General features: G+C 33.4%; 1 protein-coding gene across 1 annotated transcript in view; it reads right to left on the bottom strand.

The window, feature by feature from the left end:
* The window catches only part of FAM227B (family with sequence similarity 227 member B), a 321,697-nt gene that overhangs the window by 51,554 nt on the left and 250,100 nt on the right, over positions 1–20,043 (bottom strand). The window contains exon 11 of the mRNA XM_031955171.1: positions 2,764–2,852. Within this exon, the coding sequence (XP_031811031.1) occupies positions 2,764–2,852 (89 nt within the window). The remainder of the gene's footprint in view (positions 1–2,763; positions 2,853–20,043) is intronic.

Consider the following 20,043-nt stretch of genomic DNA (forward strand, 5'->3'; position numbering starts at 1 on the left):
GAATGGGATAGACAGGAGAGATGTTCTGAAGATAGAAATGACAAGATTTATCAACTGATTGGAAATGTAGGCTAAGTGAGCATGAGGAATTGCAGATGACATTGAGATTGTGAACTGGGTGATGGGGAGGATGGTCATACCTTCCACAGTAATAGAGAAGTTCAGAAAAAGTAAGGATTTTGAGGGAAAGACAAGGAGTTCTCTTTTGAATATGATTAAGTTTAAGGTGCCTATAGTATATCTAATTCAAAATGTTCTATAAGTAATTGGTGATGTAGGAACAGAGGTTAAAAGAGAGACTAAAGCGATAAAAAAAAATCATGTTTGCATAAAAATTAGTGAACTCATGGGAGCATAAAAATAGGCTGACTATGAATGACTGCTTTACTCAGACAAATTTCACCTTCGTTGGTTTTTGTTGTTTTTGCTATGGTTTTTCCCTTTTCTTATAATTTTTCTTTCCCAACATGATTCATATAGAAATATTAAAAAGTTGTACATATGCAATCTATAACAATTTTCTTGTCTTGTGGAGGGGGAGGTAAAGGACAGAGACAGAAAAACTGGAACTCAAAATCTTATAAAAATGAATGTTGAAAACCATCTTTAGTTGTAATTGGAAAAATAACATGGCATTAAAATAATTTTTTAAAATCTATAAGCTTATTTTTAGATACCATAAATGGAGAGATAAAGAGCATATAGATATCTCTGATTTTAAGTTAGGGCCTTAGATCATTAGGATTCTCAAAATCTGGATAAAGAAATTCAGTGTGGCAGTTCTATTGACTTCTGCTGGGAAGCAACAGTTATATCCAGGAATTATTCAAAACCAATTTCTGAACTTAATAGTCCTAACATCCAGAAAGTGATCTCTTCTCTGTTCTAAGGTAGCGGCTGATAAAGAAATGCAAAATTCAAAATATGGGTAGGGAAGGTGGATTGCTTATAATCTTTTTGACCCCTCTTTGTAACCATGTTCTCTGGCAACTGCTATACTAATATTGAGAAGAATTTATTAGTCAGGAAGTAAGCTTCTTGGACCAGTATGGATCATCATTACCATCTTGCTACCAAAATAAGGGAACCTCATCACATGAGTCTTAAAAAGATTATTATTGTACTGGGGAAACAATTTGGGATCACATGAATAAAAAGTCATTACATTATTCATGACCTCCACCCTAGAGATCAGTGGGTCAGAAATCCCAATTAGATTATACAAAGATAGAATGATCTTATACAAAGAATAGAAATATTGTCACCTCCAAGATCAAATACAAAATCCTGTTTGGTAAACAAATCTTCATAACCTAACCACCTTTTACCTTTCTAGTCTTCTTATTCTTAATTTTCTGCCATATACTCTTTTATCTAGTGGCACTGACCCATTTGCTGTACCATGAAAATCTCTCTTCATTTCTCTGCTTTGGGCATTCTCTCTATCCTCAATGTCTGGAATGCTCACACCTTCTTGCTTCTCTGCTTCCTTCAAGTTCCAGCTAAAACCCCATTTTCTTAATGAAGCCTTCCATCATAATTTTGGTACTTTTTGTCTTTTCATTATTCCATTATTCCCTGTTTTTTACAATATGATATCTCATCTGTATATATTTGTTGATTGTGGTTTCTCTCCTGCTAGATTGTGAGCTCCTTGAATTCAGGAATTATTTTTTTGCCTCTTTTTGTATCCACAGAATTTAATGGGCACTTAATAAATGCTTTTTAATTGATTTTTTGTGACAAGAAAAACCTGGAGATAATAGCCTTTCATGGGAAAATGAACAAATTGTGATATATTAATATAATAGAATATATTACTTTGATATAGATATAGAAAATATGAGAAATTCAGAGAAGACTTAGGAGGCACAAAAGAAAACAGTGAAATAAATAAAACTAGGAAGATAATATTGATAATTGCCATGCAATTATATATAAATGCAAAGCAAATTAAAATGAAGTTAAATACTATTTAATTATAATGATGAAATTCAGCCCCAGAGATGAGATGAGAAAATATATATGCTTTCTCACCTTAGAGAAGTGAGGGACTATGAGAACAGGATATTGCCTGTGCTGTCAGACAAGGTTCACTATATAGATTAATTTTGTTTAACTTTTACTTTGGTTACAAAGGTAGGCTCACTGTGTAGGTGAATTGGAGATATATCTAGAAATAATTATAATGGAACAAAACAGAGACATAAAAGGAAGTTTAAATTAAAAAGAAGAATGTTTGTAGATGAAAGAGCTAAAAAGTACGTGTTTTTAGTGAGGAATTATTGACTTTTCAGAATGAAATGAGGCTTTTCAGAATGTTCAAAATCTAGTTACAAGCAAAGGGACAACATGCTTTAGTAAATCAAGGGCTGAACTTCGAGTCAGAAAGATCTTAATTCAAATATTGCTTTAGACTCTTGCTAATTATATGACCTTCAGCAAATTCCTTAGTTTCTCTGATCTTTAATTTCTTCATCTATAAAATGGGAATAGAAATAGTTCCTACCTTACAGAATTGCTGTCAGGATCAAATGAGATGATGAACGTAAAGTGTTTTGTGACTTTAAAGTACCATATGTGTGTCAGCTGTTATTATCATATAAACTGAAAAGAACTTCTGATGAGTTAGTTGAATTTCTCCAGTGTACATATATCAGCCATGTAAGTAATAACATTGTTCATGTTAAAGTGAATAAACTTGCTGTTTGACTAAATTAACTAGTAGATCCATAATTTACAATGATAACATAATTCACAAACCTTTCTTGGCATACTTGGCTCTTGTTCGGACGTTGGAAGCAGTGCATTTTGGGCATCTTGTATTAGTCTGTCCAAGTCAAATTCCAAATCTAAAATAGAAATACAATTGTTTTTAAAGTTCAATATTTCCCATTCAACAACAAACAAATGAGTTCACACTCTTCTTTTGGCAATACAGGAGAAAAGCTGAGAAAGTTATAGCAACTTAGCTTCCAAATGTTGAAACTGATACTTATTTTCTTTCATTTTGCTCCTGGGAAGTTATGGACAGAGCACCTAGCACAACCAATATACTCTGGTATAAGAGATGATCTTGCCACAATAGGAGTCATATATCTATGTTCCACTTGAAAAGCATGAACCTCTAGCTTTCCTCATCAATTTTACCATAGTGTTTTGGCTCTGCTTTTTTTTTTTTTTTTTTTTTTTTTTTTTTTTTTTTTTTTTTTTTTTTTTTTTTGGTTTTGGCTCTTTTTTTTTTTTTTTTTTTTTTTTTTTTTTTTTTTTTTTTTTTACTTTATGAATGGAGTTCTCCCTGACCAAAGGCTGCTTAACATCCACCTTTATCAAATGGGGGCATTAACCCTTTTATTTTCTTTATTCTTCTTAGGTGGCATTGGGATACATGAAAATACCCTCCTAGGAGGATTTGTGGTACTTTGACCTATTTTAGTATTATGTAATAACTTAATCAGTTATGGTAATCAACCAAAATAATTTAATTCAGCAAATAATTTATTAAGTACTTTCTTTGTACTTGATATTGAATTAGCCAATGGGGATGCAAGTAAAAAAACAAAAGACAAATAAAAACAAAAACAAAAACAAAAACATATGGTCCATGGTTCCAGGAACTTTCTTTCTACCAGAAGGATCAATAGAACAGAGAGAAAAATATTACAGAATCGGGAAGTAAGGGAGCAAAGGTGAAGTGAGGCAAATGTTTTAGTCAAACAAATGTTTAGTTAGACAAATGGATTCTTAATCATTTTTGTGTCATAGATTGCCTTGACAATCTGGTGAAATTTATGCACTTGTCAGAATATTTTTAAATACATAAGAATAAAAAGTGTAGGATTCCCAAGGAAAGCAATTACATTGAAATTTTTGTTGTTCAGTCATTTTTCATTTGTGTCTGATTCTCTGTGACCCCATTGGGGTTTCTTGGCAGAGATATTAGAGTGGTTTGACATTTCCTTCTCCAACTCATTTTACAAATGAGACAAATGGAGGCAAACAAGGTTAAGCGACTTGTCCAAGGTCACACAGTTAGTACGTTTGTAAAGTGAGATTGGAACTCAGATAGATGAGTCTTCTTGTGCCACTTAGTCATTTACATTGAAATATCTACACACAAAATATACTAGATGTAATATAGATGCAAGATTTTTTTTTTGGTAGTTGTTGTAACATCCAGGGTTGGTGAAAACAAAACTGCACTAAGACTTTTGGGACATGTTGTATTTTAAAAATCATAGTAGAAGTTAAGGGGAGAAAAAAAAAAGAATGGAAGTATAAGTGTTAACTACTTAGAACCACTTAGGAATGTGTAAAAGGAGGTCAGCCTTTGGAGGGAGAAAGAAAAGTCTAACAATAGTAATTAAAGCTGGATTTATTAGGAGCATATGATTTCTATTTTCTCTTCCTTTCTCCCTTCATCTTCCTCATCATCTCATGCCTGGCCTATACCAATAGCCTGCTGGTGGGTCTGCCTGACTGCAGACTTTCCCCTTTCTAGTCTGTCCTTTATTCAGTCACCAAAGCAATTTTTCTAAAATACAAGTCCAACCATGATACAATTCCCTCCTCCCCTCCAATAAATTTTAATGGGTCCCTGTTACCTTTAGGGATCAGATACAAAATCATTTGTTTGGTGTTCAAAGTCCTTCTTAATCTCCCTTTCTCCAGTACTTTTTCAATCTTTTCTCTGGCAGTCTCCTATGTCTGGAATGTTCTCTCTCCTCATCACCTCCTGACTTCTCTGGTTCCTTCAAATCACAGCTATACTAATAATTCTAGTGCCTTTCTTCAGCTGATTGTTTCTAATTTATCCCTTATATTGCTTATTTCTGTGTAGTTGTTTGTATATTGGCTTCTCCAATAATTGTAAATTGCTAGAAGGCAGAGACTATGCTTTTCTTCGTATCCTCAGTGCTTAGCATAGTGCCTATCACATAATAAGTGTTTATATGTTTGTTGACTAACTTCATTGGTCATCACAGCAGAGGCAGAGGTATATGAGTTTTTGGGGGCACTCTGGACACATTACATTTGGGCTATAACCTGATTTTAATGTGAACTCTAACTAGATTAAAATCCAATTCAAAAATAAGCTGTAATCTGATTTTAATGCCAATGTCAACTTGATTAATCAATTCAAAATCAGAAGCACTGGTCAAACTGTGAAAAAGTAAAATCACTGCTTATTCTTTCTCTCCCTCTCCTCTCTTTCTCAGACCTTTGCCTAAGTTCCTTGAATTCCTTCTCATTATCTTCTTCAACATTTTTCTACTTAGGATCTTAGAATGTGAAGGGACCTTAAATATCATCCAGTCATTTTTAAGATAAAGAAGCTAAAGTGCAAAAAAGGGAAATTATGGTAAGTGACAATGTCTGAATTCAAACCCAGGTCTTCTAATTTCACACCTAGTGTTTACCACATCCAACCAAACATCCTTATCTATTCCTCACATTCAATTTTTAGTTTTCTGAAGATCCTCCTCACTCTGCATTGGCAACATCACAGATTATCAGAGTATAAACATAACTTTCATAATATTGTTCTTACCAACCTCATTACTCATTAATGCTATTAATAAATTATAAGTAAACCCAGAAGAAGGTGGCTTCCTCCCTTCAATATTTCTTCTCTTCTCTCTTTTTTCCTTTATTCTGTTCTCCTCCCTTCTCTAACACTATTCGTATGAAATCAATGAGCTCTGGTATTTTTGTTTTATTTAATTCTCTATTTTCTTGAAATCTATTAATATTAGGTACAGTAGGACTCTTCTTCTATACTCTTAGGCCACAAAACAACAATAACACCAGCCAAAACAAAAATATAGGAACTAAAGCATTAAAGACCAAATTGAAGAATCTGGTTCCCATTTGCTACAAAGCTTTTAGAAAACACAGTTATATATTATTTTATTAACCTGAGCTTTTTTCTTCCATTCACATTATGAAGAACTCATCACTATACTTGGATTTAAAAGATTGTCTCTGCTTGATTCAGATTGTATTGTACATATTCAATATGAAAAGATGTCTAGCTCTTTTAAGAATGCAGACCAATGGAAATTGACGTGGTAGACAGACTTCTGACTTTCCAGATGAGATAGAAATTGGGGAGTTAATTAAATCAAATCAGATTTAGACTTTAGGAATGGAGACTGATTGGTGACATGGAATACTACTGTCCAAGTTTCTTTCTGCTGTAACCAAGACCAGATGCCTAAAAGCTGAGATTAGCGTGGTGAGACCAGTGAGGCAGAGGTAACCCAGACCTAGGAGCAGAACCTAAAGCTGGAATGAGAGGAAATTCAGAGTACCAGAAATGGGTGTAAATTGGTGAACTGGAAGTGGGAACATAGATCTCCCTCTTTATATTTCTCTGAATTCCTTTCTTCAATATATTGTGATATAGAACTGAGGACCTAGGCCTAAATTCCATCCCCTTTGTTCCCTTTCCACAATCTGTGGTCAAGTGAAGTTTAGATCTCTAGACACACTTAAATAATGGAGAAAGATAATTGGGAGCAGTTTGGGGGAATTATGGGACAGAGACTTCCATGTAGATCTTAATAGTTTGCCTTTTTTTTTTTTTCCTTTATCTCATAAACTCTCACCTTCATAAAATTGAAATCTGGCTAACAGTGGAGAATCCTTAACCTTGCATCAGCTGTGGGGATTAAATAGAAACTGATCACTCTGTAGTCAAAGGATTTTATGAGACTTAAAAAAAATTAAAGAGGCAGCATTGCATAATGGTTAGAGGGCTGGACTTGGAAGATGCTGGGGTGAGCAAAGAGTCATTAGCATTTAATGACTATGTTATAATGACTATGTCTCCTAGATTCGAATTGGATAGAGTGGTAGAGAAGTATTAGCCATTGACAAGGAAGACTACAGAGAATTATAGGAAAGAAAAATGTATTATTCCTTTGGATTGTTAAATTCACAATGTGTCAACAGTCACTAATGCTTATGTTCTATGAAGGTAGGAGTCATTGATTTAGAAAGAAGATTCAAACAGATTTCTCACTTAAAAGCCTTCTTTAAAGTTATTCAATTGTTATTTACTCATTTGAATCATGTCTGACTCTTCATGAGTCCATTTGGGGTTTTTAATCACATATGAAATTCAGAGCTCAGCCAGCCTAGGTATTTAAAAATCTTCCATCACTTATTTTTCCATTACTTATATTTGGAACTAGATAACATTGCAGTGTAGGCAGTTTTCTCATATATGTATATACTAGAAAGAATTGGATATAACAACTTGGCCAGTGGCCTGAAGAGTACCATCTGGTAAACAATTCAGATATTTTACTCATTTGCTGGATAATTACAATGTTGTATATTGCCTTTCCTTAGCACATATAGTATCAACTAATTTGACTTAGACTACTACTACTATTGCAATATTCCATACATCTCAAAATATATACACAAAGTATCATATATATGCCCAAAGGTTTCACATAGTAAGGGTTCTATTGTAACCCAGAATAGTGAGAATAAGTAGGATGATCTAAAATTTGAACAATGGGTTAGATAGGCTGAGAAATGGGAGTAGACATTCCGGGCAAAAGTATAGAGGTGATGATAATCAAAATATATTTGAGTGATAGCAAGGACTTCTGCCTGGCTGGAACAGAAATCTGAGTTGGCAATTTTACAGTTAAGATAGTAGAGAAAGAGCAACAAAAACATTGGAGCAAGTATGCTAATACTGGTGAAGCATTTTTTAAAAATGAGTAGTGAAAAACAACTTAGTGGGATCATTGAAATAATTGATGGGCAATTATGAATTAACATATTTTTAATTTTTAAAAAATATAGCAAATTATTGGACTGTTAGGCTTTAGAGCACCAAAGTTAGACACTAATGATCCTGATTATTATACAATTATGCTAGCCTCCATTTCATTATTGACTTCTTACAAAAGTACAAGGTAATAAGAAGGTGCACTGGGCTTTGTAAGCAATTATGCCTTTCTCTCATTTTCAAGAAGGAATTTGAAAACTTTTGCCAAAGACTCCAGAGATTTTTATTAGTCTATTCATAATAATATCAAGGATAGATTTTTTTTTCTCCCAGATTTTTAAATCTGGTGATAGGGAAAAATGGTTGAGAAATATATACTTATCTGCTGCAGTAGGAGAATACAATCTAGGGTTTTTTCTATAAAAAATTGAGTATATACTTACAAAATCAAAGGATAGAAGGGATTGAAATCTGAGGCATGCCATCATATATTTTTATCTTAGGGACTATATATGTATGTATGGTCATAAATTTGGATAGTAGGGTAAAATGGTGATGAGGGAAACTTTCAAAATAGTTCATTTTTTAACTTTGAGTATAAATGTTAAATGGAGGGTGCTGTGGTTCACCCATATCATTTTCTCTTTGTTTAGACCCATTGTGTTCTAATGGGAAAAATATTAGCAAAAGCCATGGTGACGCAGTGTCCGCTCCCCACCCTTTAACCAAAAACTTTCAGTCAGAGTTCTTACTGTAAGTCAGGTTTCTGTACTGAACAAAGAAATTGGCATTGTGCTTTATTCTATTATTTGTGAAAATAAATTAGAGACTTAAACTTCCTTCATGGGTGGATACTTAATATTCATCATTTTAACAATAAGCCCTAAAATAAACCCATCTCCCAGATCAAACTAGCAAATTTTGGTTCTGTTTCTAATTAAACCAAAAATGATCTCAGCTGCTTTTAAGTGAATAAAAAAACCTAATAGCTGAACTTAATGATTGGAATAAGAATTGACTCTTATGAGACTCACTAGCTTCCAGTGACTTTGATCTGACTACCCATTAAGTTCCCAACCCAAATGCTGAGAGCCATTGGATCCAAATGAAGTCCAATAAATGAGCTACACCAAAGGAAGGGGCTCTATCAGAAGCAGCTCATTTACATAACCATAAAATCTACATTATGGAAAGATAGAATCCCAGTATTTGGGGAAGAAGACCTGTCTTTCTCATCATATGTCATTGCTCCAGAAGTAGTTTGTCTTTACATGTATTTAAAACATGTGAGTAGTGTTTTTGTTAATGATGTGTGGTTAAGCTAAAAACTAGCCTCTTTGAAACTTTAGTACTTATTTTGTCTCTATATCCAGAGATAGAATGATGTAGTCTTATAGTCACCAGATTTGGGTCAATGTTTTAGTTCTAATATTTACTAGGCGGTTTATCTTAGATCAGTCATTCAGTTGTGTGAGCTTTAGTTGTAACTTCATCTATAAAATGACATTAATAATAGATTGCTAACTATGCCATAGTGTTTAAGAGCTAAGTAATTTATTTGTTATCCAATTCTAGATAAGAAAATTATTTATTCTTGGATTTAATAATTTGCATGAATTCACATTAGTTACAGATATGGTTACATTTTAATGTACATTCATAGATGGATGCTATGGTGAATTACCATTAAAGCCATTAAAGTGTAATGTCACCATAGCATCCATCTATGAATGTACATTAAATATCTAAAACTAATGAAAAAAGTCTGGATTTCCAATCCTCTTTGTTGATAAAAGGTTTAATAGGCCAAGATGGTTAAAAAAAAAAGTCAGGTTCCTGTCTGAGGTCTTCCCCAAATCCCTACAAATAATTTTAAATAAATCCACCAAACAAACTCTGGAGCAGCAGAACTCACAAAAGGATGGAGAGAAATGATTTTCTACTCCAAAGCAACTTGGAAGATTAGAAAAAAAAGATGTCTTGCACTGAAGAGTGGAATTTAGTCAAGAACAGGCTGTGCTTCAGAAAACCATTAGTAGGTCTCCAGGCAGACTGAATCATTGGCAGCAGTGGCATTTTCTAGACCTCTCAGCCTCAGAGATGGCAACTGGTCAGAAGGAGATTATAGGTTTCCTTTGCTGGCTTTGAGGTCAGAATTCTGATGCATTACCCATAATGGGATGTGGGTCTTGGTCCCAGATTGAAGAGTTGTAGTAGCATACCAAAGATTGTGTCTGCAGGGGAGCTGAGAACCTGGTCACAGATCCAGGGTGGAAAAGAGTATTTTGCATACAGGCCAGCAAAGTCTTAAACACACCTCTTCCTATATCATACCATCCTGGAAGAATCAAAAACTTATTACACATCGCCAGAATTATCTCTGGAAATAACTACACAAAAAACCTGATGCTTGAGACTCTCTACTCCAGAAGTAGAGCCTTTCTTTAGAATAAAGTTAAAAGTAAAGAAATAGACTATAAAAATGAGCAGACAAATGAGGCTGGAAAAAAACAGCAGAAAAAAAACCAATTATGGAAAATTACTATAGTGACAGGAAACATCAAAATACAAATTTAAAAGACAACAAAGTCAAAAATGCTACATCCAAAGCCTCAAAGAATAATATGAATTGATTGCAGGTCATAGAAGAACTCAAAAAGCATTTTTAAAATCCAGTAAATGAAGTAGAGAAAAAATTGGGAAAAGAAATGAAAGTGATATAAGAAAATCATGGGAAGAGTCAACAGCTTGGCACAAAACAGGTGGCACAAAAATACCAAAGGAAAAAATACATAAAAAACTGAAATTGCAACTGTTTGTAAAAACCCCTTTTGTAGTATCAAGTGAGTAGATGCCCATCAGTTGGAGAATGGCTAAATAAGTTATGGTATATGAATGTTATGGGATATTATTGTTCTATAAGAAATGATCAGCAAGATGATTTCAGAGAGACTTAGAGAGGCTCACATGAACTGATGTTAAGTGAAATGAGCAGAACCTGGAGATCATTGTACATGGCAACAAGAAGACTGTAAAATGATCAACTCTGATGGATTTGGCACTTTTCCACAGTGAGATGATTCAAACCAGTTCCCCTAGTCTTGTGATAGAGAGCCATTTGCACTCAAGGAGAGGACTATGGAAACTGTGTGTGGTATACAACATAGTATTTTCACTCTTTTTTTTGTTGTTTGCTTGCATTTTGTTTTCTTTCTCATTTTTTCCCTTTTTGATCTGGTTTTTCTTGTGCAGCATAATGTGGAGATATGTATAGAGGAATTGCACATGTTTAACATATGTTGGATTGCTTGCCATCTAGGGGAAGAGGTGGGGGGAAGGGAGAGGAATTGGGAGCACAAGGTTTTGCAGGGATCAATGTTGAAAAATTATCTATGAATGTATTTTGAAAATAAAAAGCTTTAATAAAAATAATTAAAAAAAAACTGAATTAGCCAAATGGTAAAAGAGACACAAAAATCCAGTGAGGAGAAGGCCTTGATATGCAGAATTTGGCAAATGGAAAAAAGATACATAAAAATTCACTGAAGAAAAGAACTCCTTAAAAAGTAGATTTGGCCAAATGGAGAAGGAAGTTAAAAAAATTAATGCAGAAAATAATTGCTTAAAAAATTAGAATTGGACAAGTAGAAGCTAGTGACTTTATGAGACATCAAGAAATAATGGAAAAAAATAAAAAGAATGAATAAATAGAAGAAAATATGAAACATCTTATTAGAAAAACAGCTGATCTGGAAAATAAATCCAGGAGAGATGATTTAAGAATTGTTGGAATTGAAAGCTATGTAACAAAAAAAAGAGTTTAGACATCATCTTTCAAGAAATTATCAAGGAAAACTGCCCTGGTACCCTGATAACCAGAAAGTAAAATAGAAATTGAAAGAATTCATGGACACCTCCTGAAAAAGATCCCAAAATTAAAAATTCTGGATTATAGCCAAATTCCAGAGATCCACAGTTATGGTAAAAATATTGCAAGCAGCCAAAAAGAAACATTTCACATATTGTAAAGCCAGTCAGGATAACATAAGATTTGGCAATTTTTACATTAAATGATCATAGCCTGATTTGACTGTTGAAAAATTTATTTATTTACTATTTAAAATTTACTATTCCCAAAGAGCTATGAAATCACACATACCCTTTGACTAAGAAATGCCATTCTTATCTGTATTCCAAAGACATTATTTTTGAAAAGGAGAATTTATAGCAACTGTTTTAGTGCTAGCAAAGAAACTGAAGGGATGTCCATCAATTGGAGAATGGCTAAAGAAGTTGTGGTATATGATTGTGATGGAATATTGATATTAAAAATATTAGGTGCATCCTCTGAATAGAAAATGAAATAGTTCTTGCCTTTAAGGAGTTTCTAATGGGATATGATATATTCACAAATAAGTCAAAGAAATACCATATCCACTAACTATATATACAAAGTAATCTCAGGAGGAGCAAATAAATGTGCTAATAATTGGAAGATTAAGAAAGTTCTTCTTGAAAGATGTGTGCTGAGCTATAGATTTAAAATATAATTGTCTCCCTTTTTGCTTTGTATTAATTCTTTTCTTGCTCTTTAATGAAAATTGCAATTTTGGCTTGTCAGATTAATTTTTTAAAGAGCCTAAAGTAGAGCTGGGTTGTGGTTGTAAACTTCTAGGGCAGGGATTTAGAACACTGTTTAAACTCAATGTTGCTCTTCCCCCTACTAGATTAAAATAAATGAAGATTATGTTTTTGCCTATAAAATAAGAATGTGAAGCCAAGAATATAGATTACATTCCTTTCATAATTCAGAATTAACTATAAATATAATGAGGATCACTGGATATAGAGACTGAAAAAATTCTTGATAAAAAAATTAGCAGGAACTAGCTTTTGAGGTCATTAAAGAGAAGTGAAGTGAGAGACTTAGCAGTGGCATTGAGGGATATAAAGAATAACAAGGATAAAAATAAAAACCACATTCAAATAATTACAAAATGTAGAAAATATCTGGAAGTTAACAAATTAAGGTACACTAAATACTTATGTAAGTATAATTATAATCACTTTTTATAAAGACACACACAATAAGAAATATTAACTGTTCATGATTGGACTATAACAACATCATCTCTAAATTATTTTTAAAAATTTATTTTTATACTTATAAAATTATCAAGGCATTACTTTGTAGAACCAGACAAAATAACACAATTAAGTTGGAGAAACAAAAGTTCAAGATGTTCCAGGGAAACAAGAAAAAAAGTAGGAATGAAGGAGGCCTAGGATTTCCTAAAGATAAAGTGACAGTCATCAAAACTGTTTAGTATTGGCTAAAAGTAGATCAGTAGTTCAGGCTAGATAAACAAAGTAAAAAACAATGGAATACAGTAACTCATTGTTCAATAACTTTGAGAGAAAAGACTTCCCATTCTGTAACAAGTGCTGGGTAAACTGGAGAACAATTTTGTAGAAATTAGATTTATATCAGCATCTTAAAACATATACCAAAATTAACATAAAATGGATTAATCACCTTAATATAAAATACCTTATCTTTTTTTAATTTTCCCCTTATCTTTTAAAAAAACAAATCAAAACAAGAGAAAGAAGGTGAATTTTTCAGACAAAGTTTACGAAATAATTCAAAATCACATAAGAATTAGAAAAGATCAGTAAAAACAAAAAAGAACATTTCAGTTATATAAAATTTAAAAGCTTTTGTGTGAATAACATCAATATAAGTAGAGAAAAAGAAAAACTTTCATTTGAGAAAAAAATCTTTACACCAAATCCCAACTAAAATCCAAGAACTAATACATAAAAAAGCAAGAGGTATTTCTCAATAGATAAATAGTGAAAGCAAGCTAATTGTACAATATTTCAGAGTCTGATTCTTTTTGTACAGCAAAATAACGTTTTGGTCATGTATACTTATTGTGTATCTAATTTATATTTTAATGTATTTAACATCTACTGGTCATCCTGCCATCTAGGGGAGGGGTGGGGGGGTAAGAGGTGAAAAATTGGAACAAGAGGTTTGGCAATTGTTAATGCTGTAAAGTTACCCATGCATATATCCTGTAAATAAAAGGCTATTAAATAAATAAAAAAAAAAGATAAATAGTGAAAGGATACGAACAACTTTCAGAAGAAGAAATGCTCTAAAATCGCCAATAAGAAATGGAAATTGAACGTTTTATCATACATCCAAAAAACTGGCAAGAATATTAAAAGACAAAAAGTAATTAATGTTCAATGGATGAGGGAAGATGGAAACATCCTAATCAATTGCTAAAATTTGTAATTTCTACTTCCACAACACTTTTCACCTCGACCTCTTCTCTCCACTCACACAGCTGTTATTAGTATCTTATTCCACTAACTTAGATTATAGCAACAGCCTCCTAACTAATTTCCTTGCTTCAATACTCTCTCTAGTCTGGTCCATTCTGAGACCATGGAGGCCAAAGTCAGTGCCAAAGTAAGTGCAGATCTGACCATGTGACTCTCCTACTCAACCAATTCCCTTGGCTTCCTCTTGTCTTTAGTAAAATATAAACTCTATTTAGCTTTTAAAACCCTACATAACTTGTTCTCAACCTATCTTTTCAGTCTCATTATGTGTTATTCCCCTGAGTTCTATCGAAATTCACCTTCTCTTCATTGTTTACTCATGACTTTCGATCTTTTGTCTCCAGCATCTTTACACTGGCCTCTCATTCTTGAAATTCACCCTTGTTTTACCTTCAATTCGAAGATTCCCCTTCTTTTCATTATATGAGGCAGCTCAGATAATATCTTTTTGCATGAAACATTTTCGGAGGTTCTATTTGGCCCCATATTGAAGAACTAGGAACAGAAGGCACAAGTTACAAAGAGACTAATTTTAGTTTGTGATTAGGAAAGGATTCCTCAAAATTAAGGTTGTCTATGATTTAGGCTACTTGGAGAGGGCATGGCTCTCTCCTGAAGTTTTCAAGTAGAAGGTGTCATCTTGTAGTGGGAATTTCCTTCATGTAAGAATTATACTCTAAATAGCTGGTGAAATACCTTCCAACTTTTGGATTGAGGGACCCTATGATTCATTAAAAATCATTTTGGTCTACTTTAGACAATATTCATAGTTATTTATAGACCTTTTGGTATGACTTCATCTTCCACAACAAATGTCATTATATAAGCTACAATTATTTTCAAGTTATCTTTTCATTTTTGATCATCATAAGCATGAGATGACTAATTTAACCATGTAATGATTTTTTTCTTGCCTTTGAGTTCACAATGATACAAACTCCACTAACTCCTTTTATTTTTTATCTCCTAGGAGAATCTGTGAGTCATCCTTCCATTTAGCAACAACATATATCATATCTTCTGGTTTCATTTATAGCAGGAATGTGAGTATTGATGTGGTTCAACTTCTTTAATAGTATATTTGTTCTAATACTTGTTCAGTGTTAGAATATTAACTTCCAGTTATTTGTAGAAATTCTCAAAACCATGATTTTTAGTCCCTTCTATCCTCTTTGTATCATTACTACTAATACTATGAAAGCATAAAGAGAGACCATAGGTCCAAAGGTTGTTTTAAATTTTAATTTATTTAATGGCTCAATATGGTGTTAGGGAGTTATTTGTCATTGAGAATATTGTTCTTTTATACATATTCCAAGAATCCTGTGAACTTGAGATCTTTTGCCAACAGTAAGTCTTGGCAAATTGTGTACCCAATAACCTACATTTACAGAGGGCAAATTTTAATTTCATATCCTTAATTAATTAATATTGGGAGAATTTTAGCAGAAAAAATAAATATAAAAATCACTATTCATCAAAATTAGAATGATCTCAATCAAGAAGTTACTTTGCATTATAAACTTAGCTTTAATAATTTGTAATAGTAAATCTAGGACATATAAGTGGCACAGTGGATAGAGTGCCAGGTCTGGAGTCAGGAAGACTCCTATTCCAAATCCTGCCTCACACTTACCAGCTACGTAACCCTGGGCAAATCACTTAAGCCTGTTTTTGTTAGTTTCTTCATCAAATGAGCTGAGAAGGAAATGGCAAGCAACTCCAGTAATTTTGTCAAGAAAATCTTAAATAAGGTCACAAAGAATCAGACATAATTGAAAAATAATTGAACAAAATAGTTCAATGGTAAACTGGTAAAACAGGCAGAGAAGACATATAGGCTAGATGAGGAAATTGAGGTTAAGTGACTTGTGAACTTATAAAATGTCACACAGCCAGCAAGTGCCTGAGGTTGGATTTGAACTGAGATATTCTTTACCACATATCTAACACTGTCTACTTCAACAAGATGCATAAGGGAGACAACTCTCTCTCTCTCTCTCTCTCTCTCTCTCTCTCTCTCTCTCTGTCTCTCTCTCTCATCTCTGTCTCTCTCTGTCTCTCTCTCTCTGTCTCTCTCTTTCAGAGTCCCATTGGATCACTCTTGCTGGGATGTTAGAAGCTCCTGAGGAGTCAGCAAAAGTAAAAGAATTTCTGAAACTCCCTTGAATTTGTGGGCATCTGGGAGAGAGGAGAGACAGAGGAAAGAGAAAGAGAGAGAAGTGACAGAAGAAGAGAGAGGCAAAGGGGAGATAAAGTTAGAAACAGAAACAGGAAGAGGAGAAGAGAGAGAATAAGTGCCCTCTGAGCTTCTGTCCAAGTCAAGGTGAGAGGAAAAGGAAAAAAGAACATGAAATCACCTTTTTTCAAAATAAATATCCACAGAATGAAAAATTTGTTTCTATTCTTAGATACATATACCTATAGGTCTAAGTATGTACATGTATGTGTATGTATATTCAAAATACAAAATTTATAGTTAACTTTATAATATTTTACATGGTGGGGATTCAAATAATATTTTCCTTTCTTGAGCACATCTCTTTTTGTTTCAATCTGTCAGTTTCTTCTCTAAATATACAGTGTAAGGAGAATGCTGCACAAATGATCTTTGGGACTAATCTGATTTGCTATGAAAGTGAAGAAGGGAGAAGGAACTGTTGTAGGAAATTACTATAATATAGTAGACTATAGAAATAATATAGTGTCTTTTTGCCATGCTTTGGTCTAGAAATTGTTGACTGGCCTTATATAGTTTTTCTGGAGTTTGTTTCTTTTCACATTATTTTGATTCTGAACAAAGATTAATTCCAGAATTGCCCTTTTATACAGTATGTTTTCCTACGGGTTAAAATGGCCAGATCCATGGTCAGTGAGATATATACTGCCCTACCTGAGCAGAGAAAGAAAGGGAAAACAATAGAGTTTTCAGAATCATTGAACTATTATTTGCATGGAGATGCTTCTTTAGTCCTTGACACTATTCCTATGTCCCACTATTGGGACAGACAACATTCAGACACGTTTCAAAGGAATATTATTATATATCCTTAATAAGAATATCTTTTACCACTACACATCTCTCAGATTGGCTAAGATGATAAGAAAAGATAATGATGAATGTTGGAGGGGATGTGGGAAAACTGGGACACTGAAACATTGTTGGTGGACCTGTGAATGAATCCAACCATTCTGGAAAGCAGTTTGGAACTATGCTCAAAAAGTTATCAAACTGTGCATACCCTTTTATCCAGCAGTGTTACTACTGCGCTTATATCCTAAAGAGATCTTAAAGAAGGGAAAGGGACCCACATGCACAAAAATGTTTGAGACAGTCCTTTTTGTAGTGTTTAGAAGCTGGAAATTGAATGGATGCCCATCAATTGGAGAATGGTTGAATAAATTGTGGTATATGAATGTTATGGAATATTATTATCTGTAAAAAATGACCAGCAGGATGATTTCAGAGAGGCTTGGAGAGACAAGAATTGATGCTAAGTGAAATGAGCAGAACCAGGATATCATTATACGCAGCAACAACAAGATTATACAATGATCAACTCTGATGGACATGACTCTCTTCAACAATGAGATGATTCAAACCACTTTCAATTGTTCAATAAAGAAGAGAATCAGCTACACTCAGAGAGAGTACTATGGGAAATGAGTGTGGACCACAACATAGCAATTCTACTCTTTCTGTTATTGTTTGCTTGCATTTTTGTTTTCCTTCTCAGGTTTTTTTTTCTTTCTTTCTAGATCCGATTTTTCTTGTGCAGCAAGATAACTATGAGTATGTATACATATATTGGATTTAATATATACTTTAACATATTTAACATGCATTGGACTACCTTCCATGTAGGGTGGGGAAAGGAGGGGAAAAGTTGGAACAGAAAGTTTTGCAAGGGTCAGTGTTGAAAAATTACCCATGCATATGTTTTGTAAATAAAAAGCTATAATGATAAAAGAAAAAAGAAAGAAAAAATTAAAAAAATAAGAATATCTTTAATAAACATGTATTCTCCCTTTTCCATGATGCCTTTAAAGGCCATATCCTCATAGATTCCTCTTCTAAAGTCTTCATTTATTATCTATACTAATAATTTGGTACTTGGCATAAAGGCTGCTGCTTCTATTTCTTTCTATCCCAAGAATCCATCACAATGTTTTGTAAGTAGTAATCCTTAGTGAATGTTTGTTATTTGTTGATTACAATGATAATATCTTCATCTTTATGCTTCAATGATATTTTTCACTTTTTAAATAATACTTAAAAATTCACTTATTTGCTTGAACCTGGTGTTGGAGAAGTGGATGTATTTTTCCTCCCCAGTTGAATTCTGAACATGGATTTCAGCAAGTTTCCTGAGGTTAGCAGCTTCCAGTGAGCCTCCTTGCTACCTTTACCTTAACATATATCATGAACTTCCCTGATGTGATTATATAACAAATAGTTTCCCCTCCTAAAACAGTCCTGCTGCAAAACAGTTTGACTCCATCTTATTTTATCAACCATTTTGCTAGTAAAAACTACAAGATCAGCAGCCACAGTTAATTTCTTCTAGCATCTCACATTTTTGATTAAAAAAAAAAAAAGACTTAGTTGCTAAAGGTAGAGTATTCTAGTAGCCTGGGAAAGTTCTCCTCCTTGTCTGGTTCAAGAGGTAGATTTCTTTGATTTAGGTAGACTAGCAATACTCAGACAATAACTCTTTTATCTATTTCCTCTAACGAATATACATTTTTTCTCCAACAAGTAGGCTATTATTTTTGTATAACCCCCTGTGTTCTATGAATAGTCACCTTTCTTTTCTTTGTTTGGTACAGCAATACACTGAATAACGTTTAGTTTATGAATGCTGCCTTAAAAATTTGTGCATAACTGAATGGATGTCCATCAGTTGGAGAATGGCTGAATAAATTGTGGTATATGAATATTATGGAATATTACTGTTCTGTAAGAAATGACCAACAGGATGATTTCAGAAAGGCCTGGAGAGACTTACACGAACTGATGCTGAGTGAAATGAGCAGGACCAGGAGATCATTATATACTTCAACAACAATACCATATGATGACCAATTCTGATGGACCTGGCCATCCTCAGCAATGAGATCGACCAAATCATTTCCAATGGAGCAGTAATGAACTGAACCAGCTATGCCCAGAGAAAGAACTCTGGGAGATGACTAAAAACCATTACATTGAATTCCCAATCCCTATATTTATGCCCACCTGCATTTTTTATTTCCTTCACAAGCTAATTGTACAATATTTCAGAGTCTGATTCTTTTTGTACAGCAAAATAACGTTTTGGTCATGTATACTTATTGTGTATCTAATTTATATTTTAATGTACTTAACATCTACTGATCATCCTGCCATCTGGGGGAGGGAGTGGGGGGTAAGAGGTAAAAAATTGGAACAAGAGGTTTGGCAATTGTTAATGCTGTAAAGTTACCCATGCATATATCCTGTAAATAAAAGGCTATTAAATAAAAAAAAATTTGTGTATAAGGAACTTCCCTATGCCAAGCTCATAGTAGATGCCATCCATCTTGGATCACCCAGAAAAAAAGGGTTTCTTGCTTCACTCGTTATTGACTCTTTGTTGATATTATCTAACTCTGACCATAAGAACTTAGATTGGGGACTATTGTACCTCTTGGACCCTTCTCTTCAATCTGACTGCCTATTTTTTGTTATTACTATTGAATCACTAATGGACATTGCTATGCATGTAAATTATCCCATTTGTAAATACAGTCAGTCTTCAACATTAGGATATTTAATTTTTACAACTTCAAGCATTCATGTAATTTTATTAGTAAACTCATTTTCACCTTTGTTTTGGTAACTATGAGCATTCATAGTTATGTGCAACAAAAGTACAAACAAGCTCTCGAGATTGGGCCCCTCAGTTTCTAAG

Source organism: Sarcophilus harrisii, chromosome 2 (genome assembly GCF_902635505.1).
Source record: "Sarcophilus harrisii chromosome 2, mSarHar1.11, whole genome shotgun sequence".
Taxonomy (NCBI): domain Eukaryota; kingdom Metazoa; phylum Chordata; class Mammalia; order Dasyuromorphia; family Dasyuridae; genus Sarcophilus; species Sarcophilus harrisii.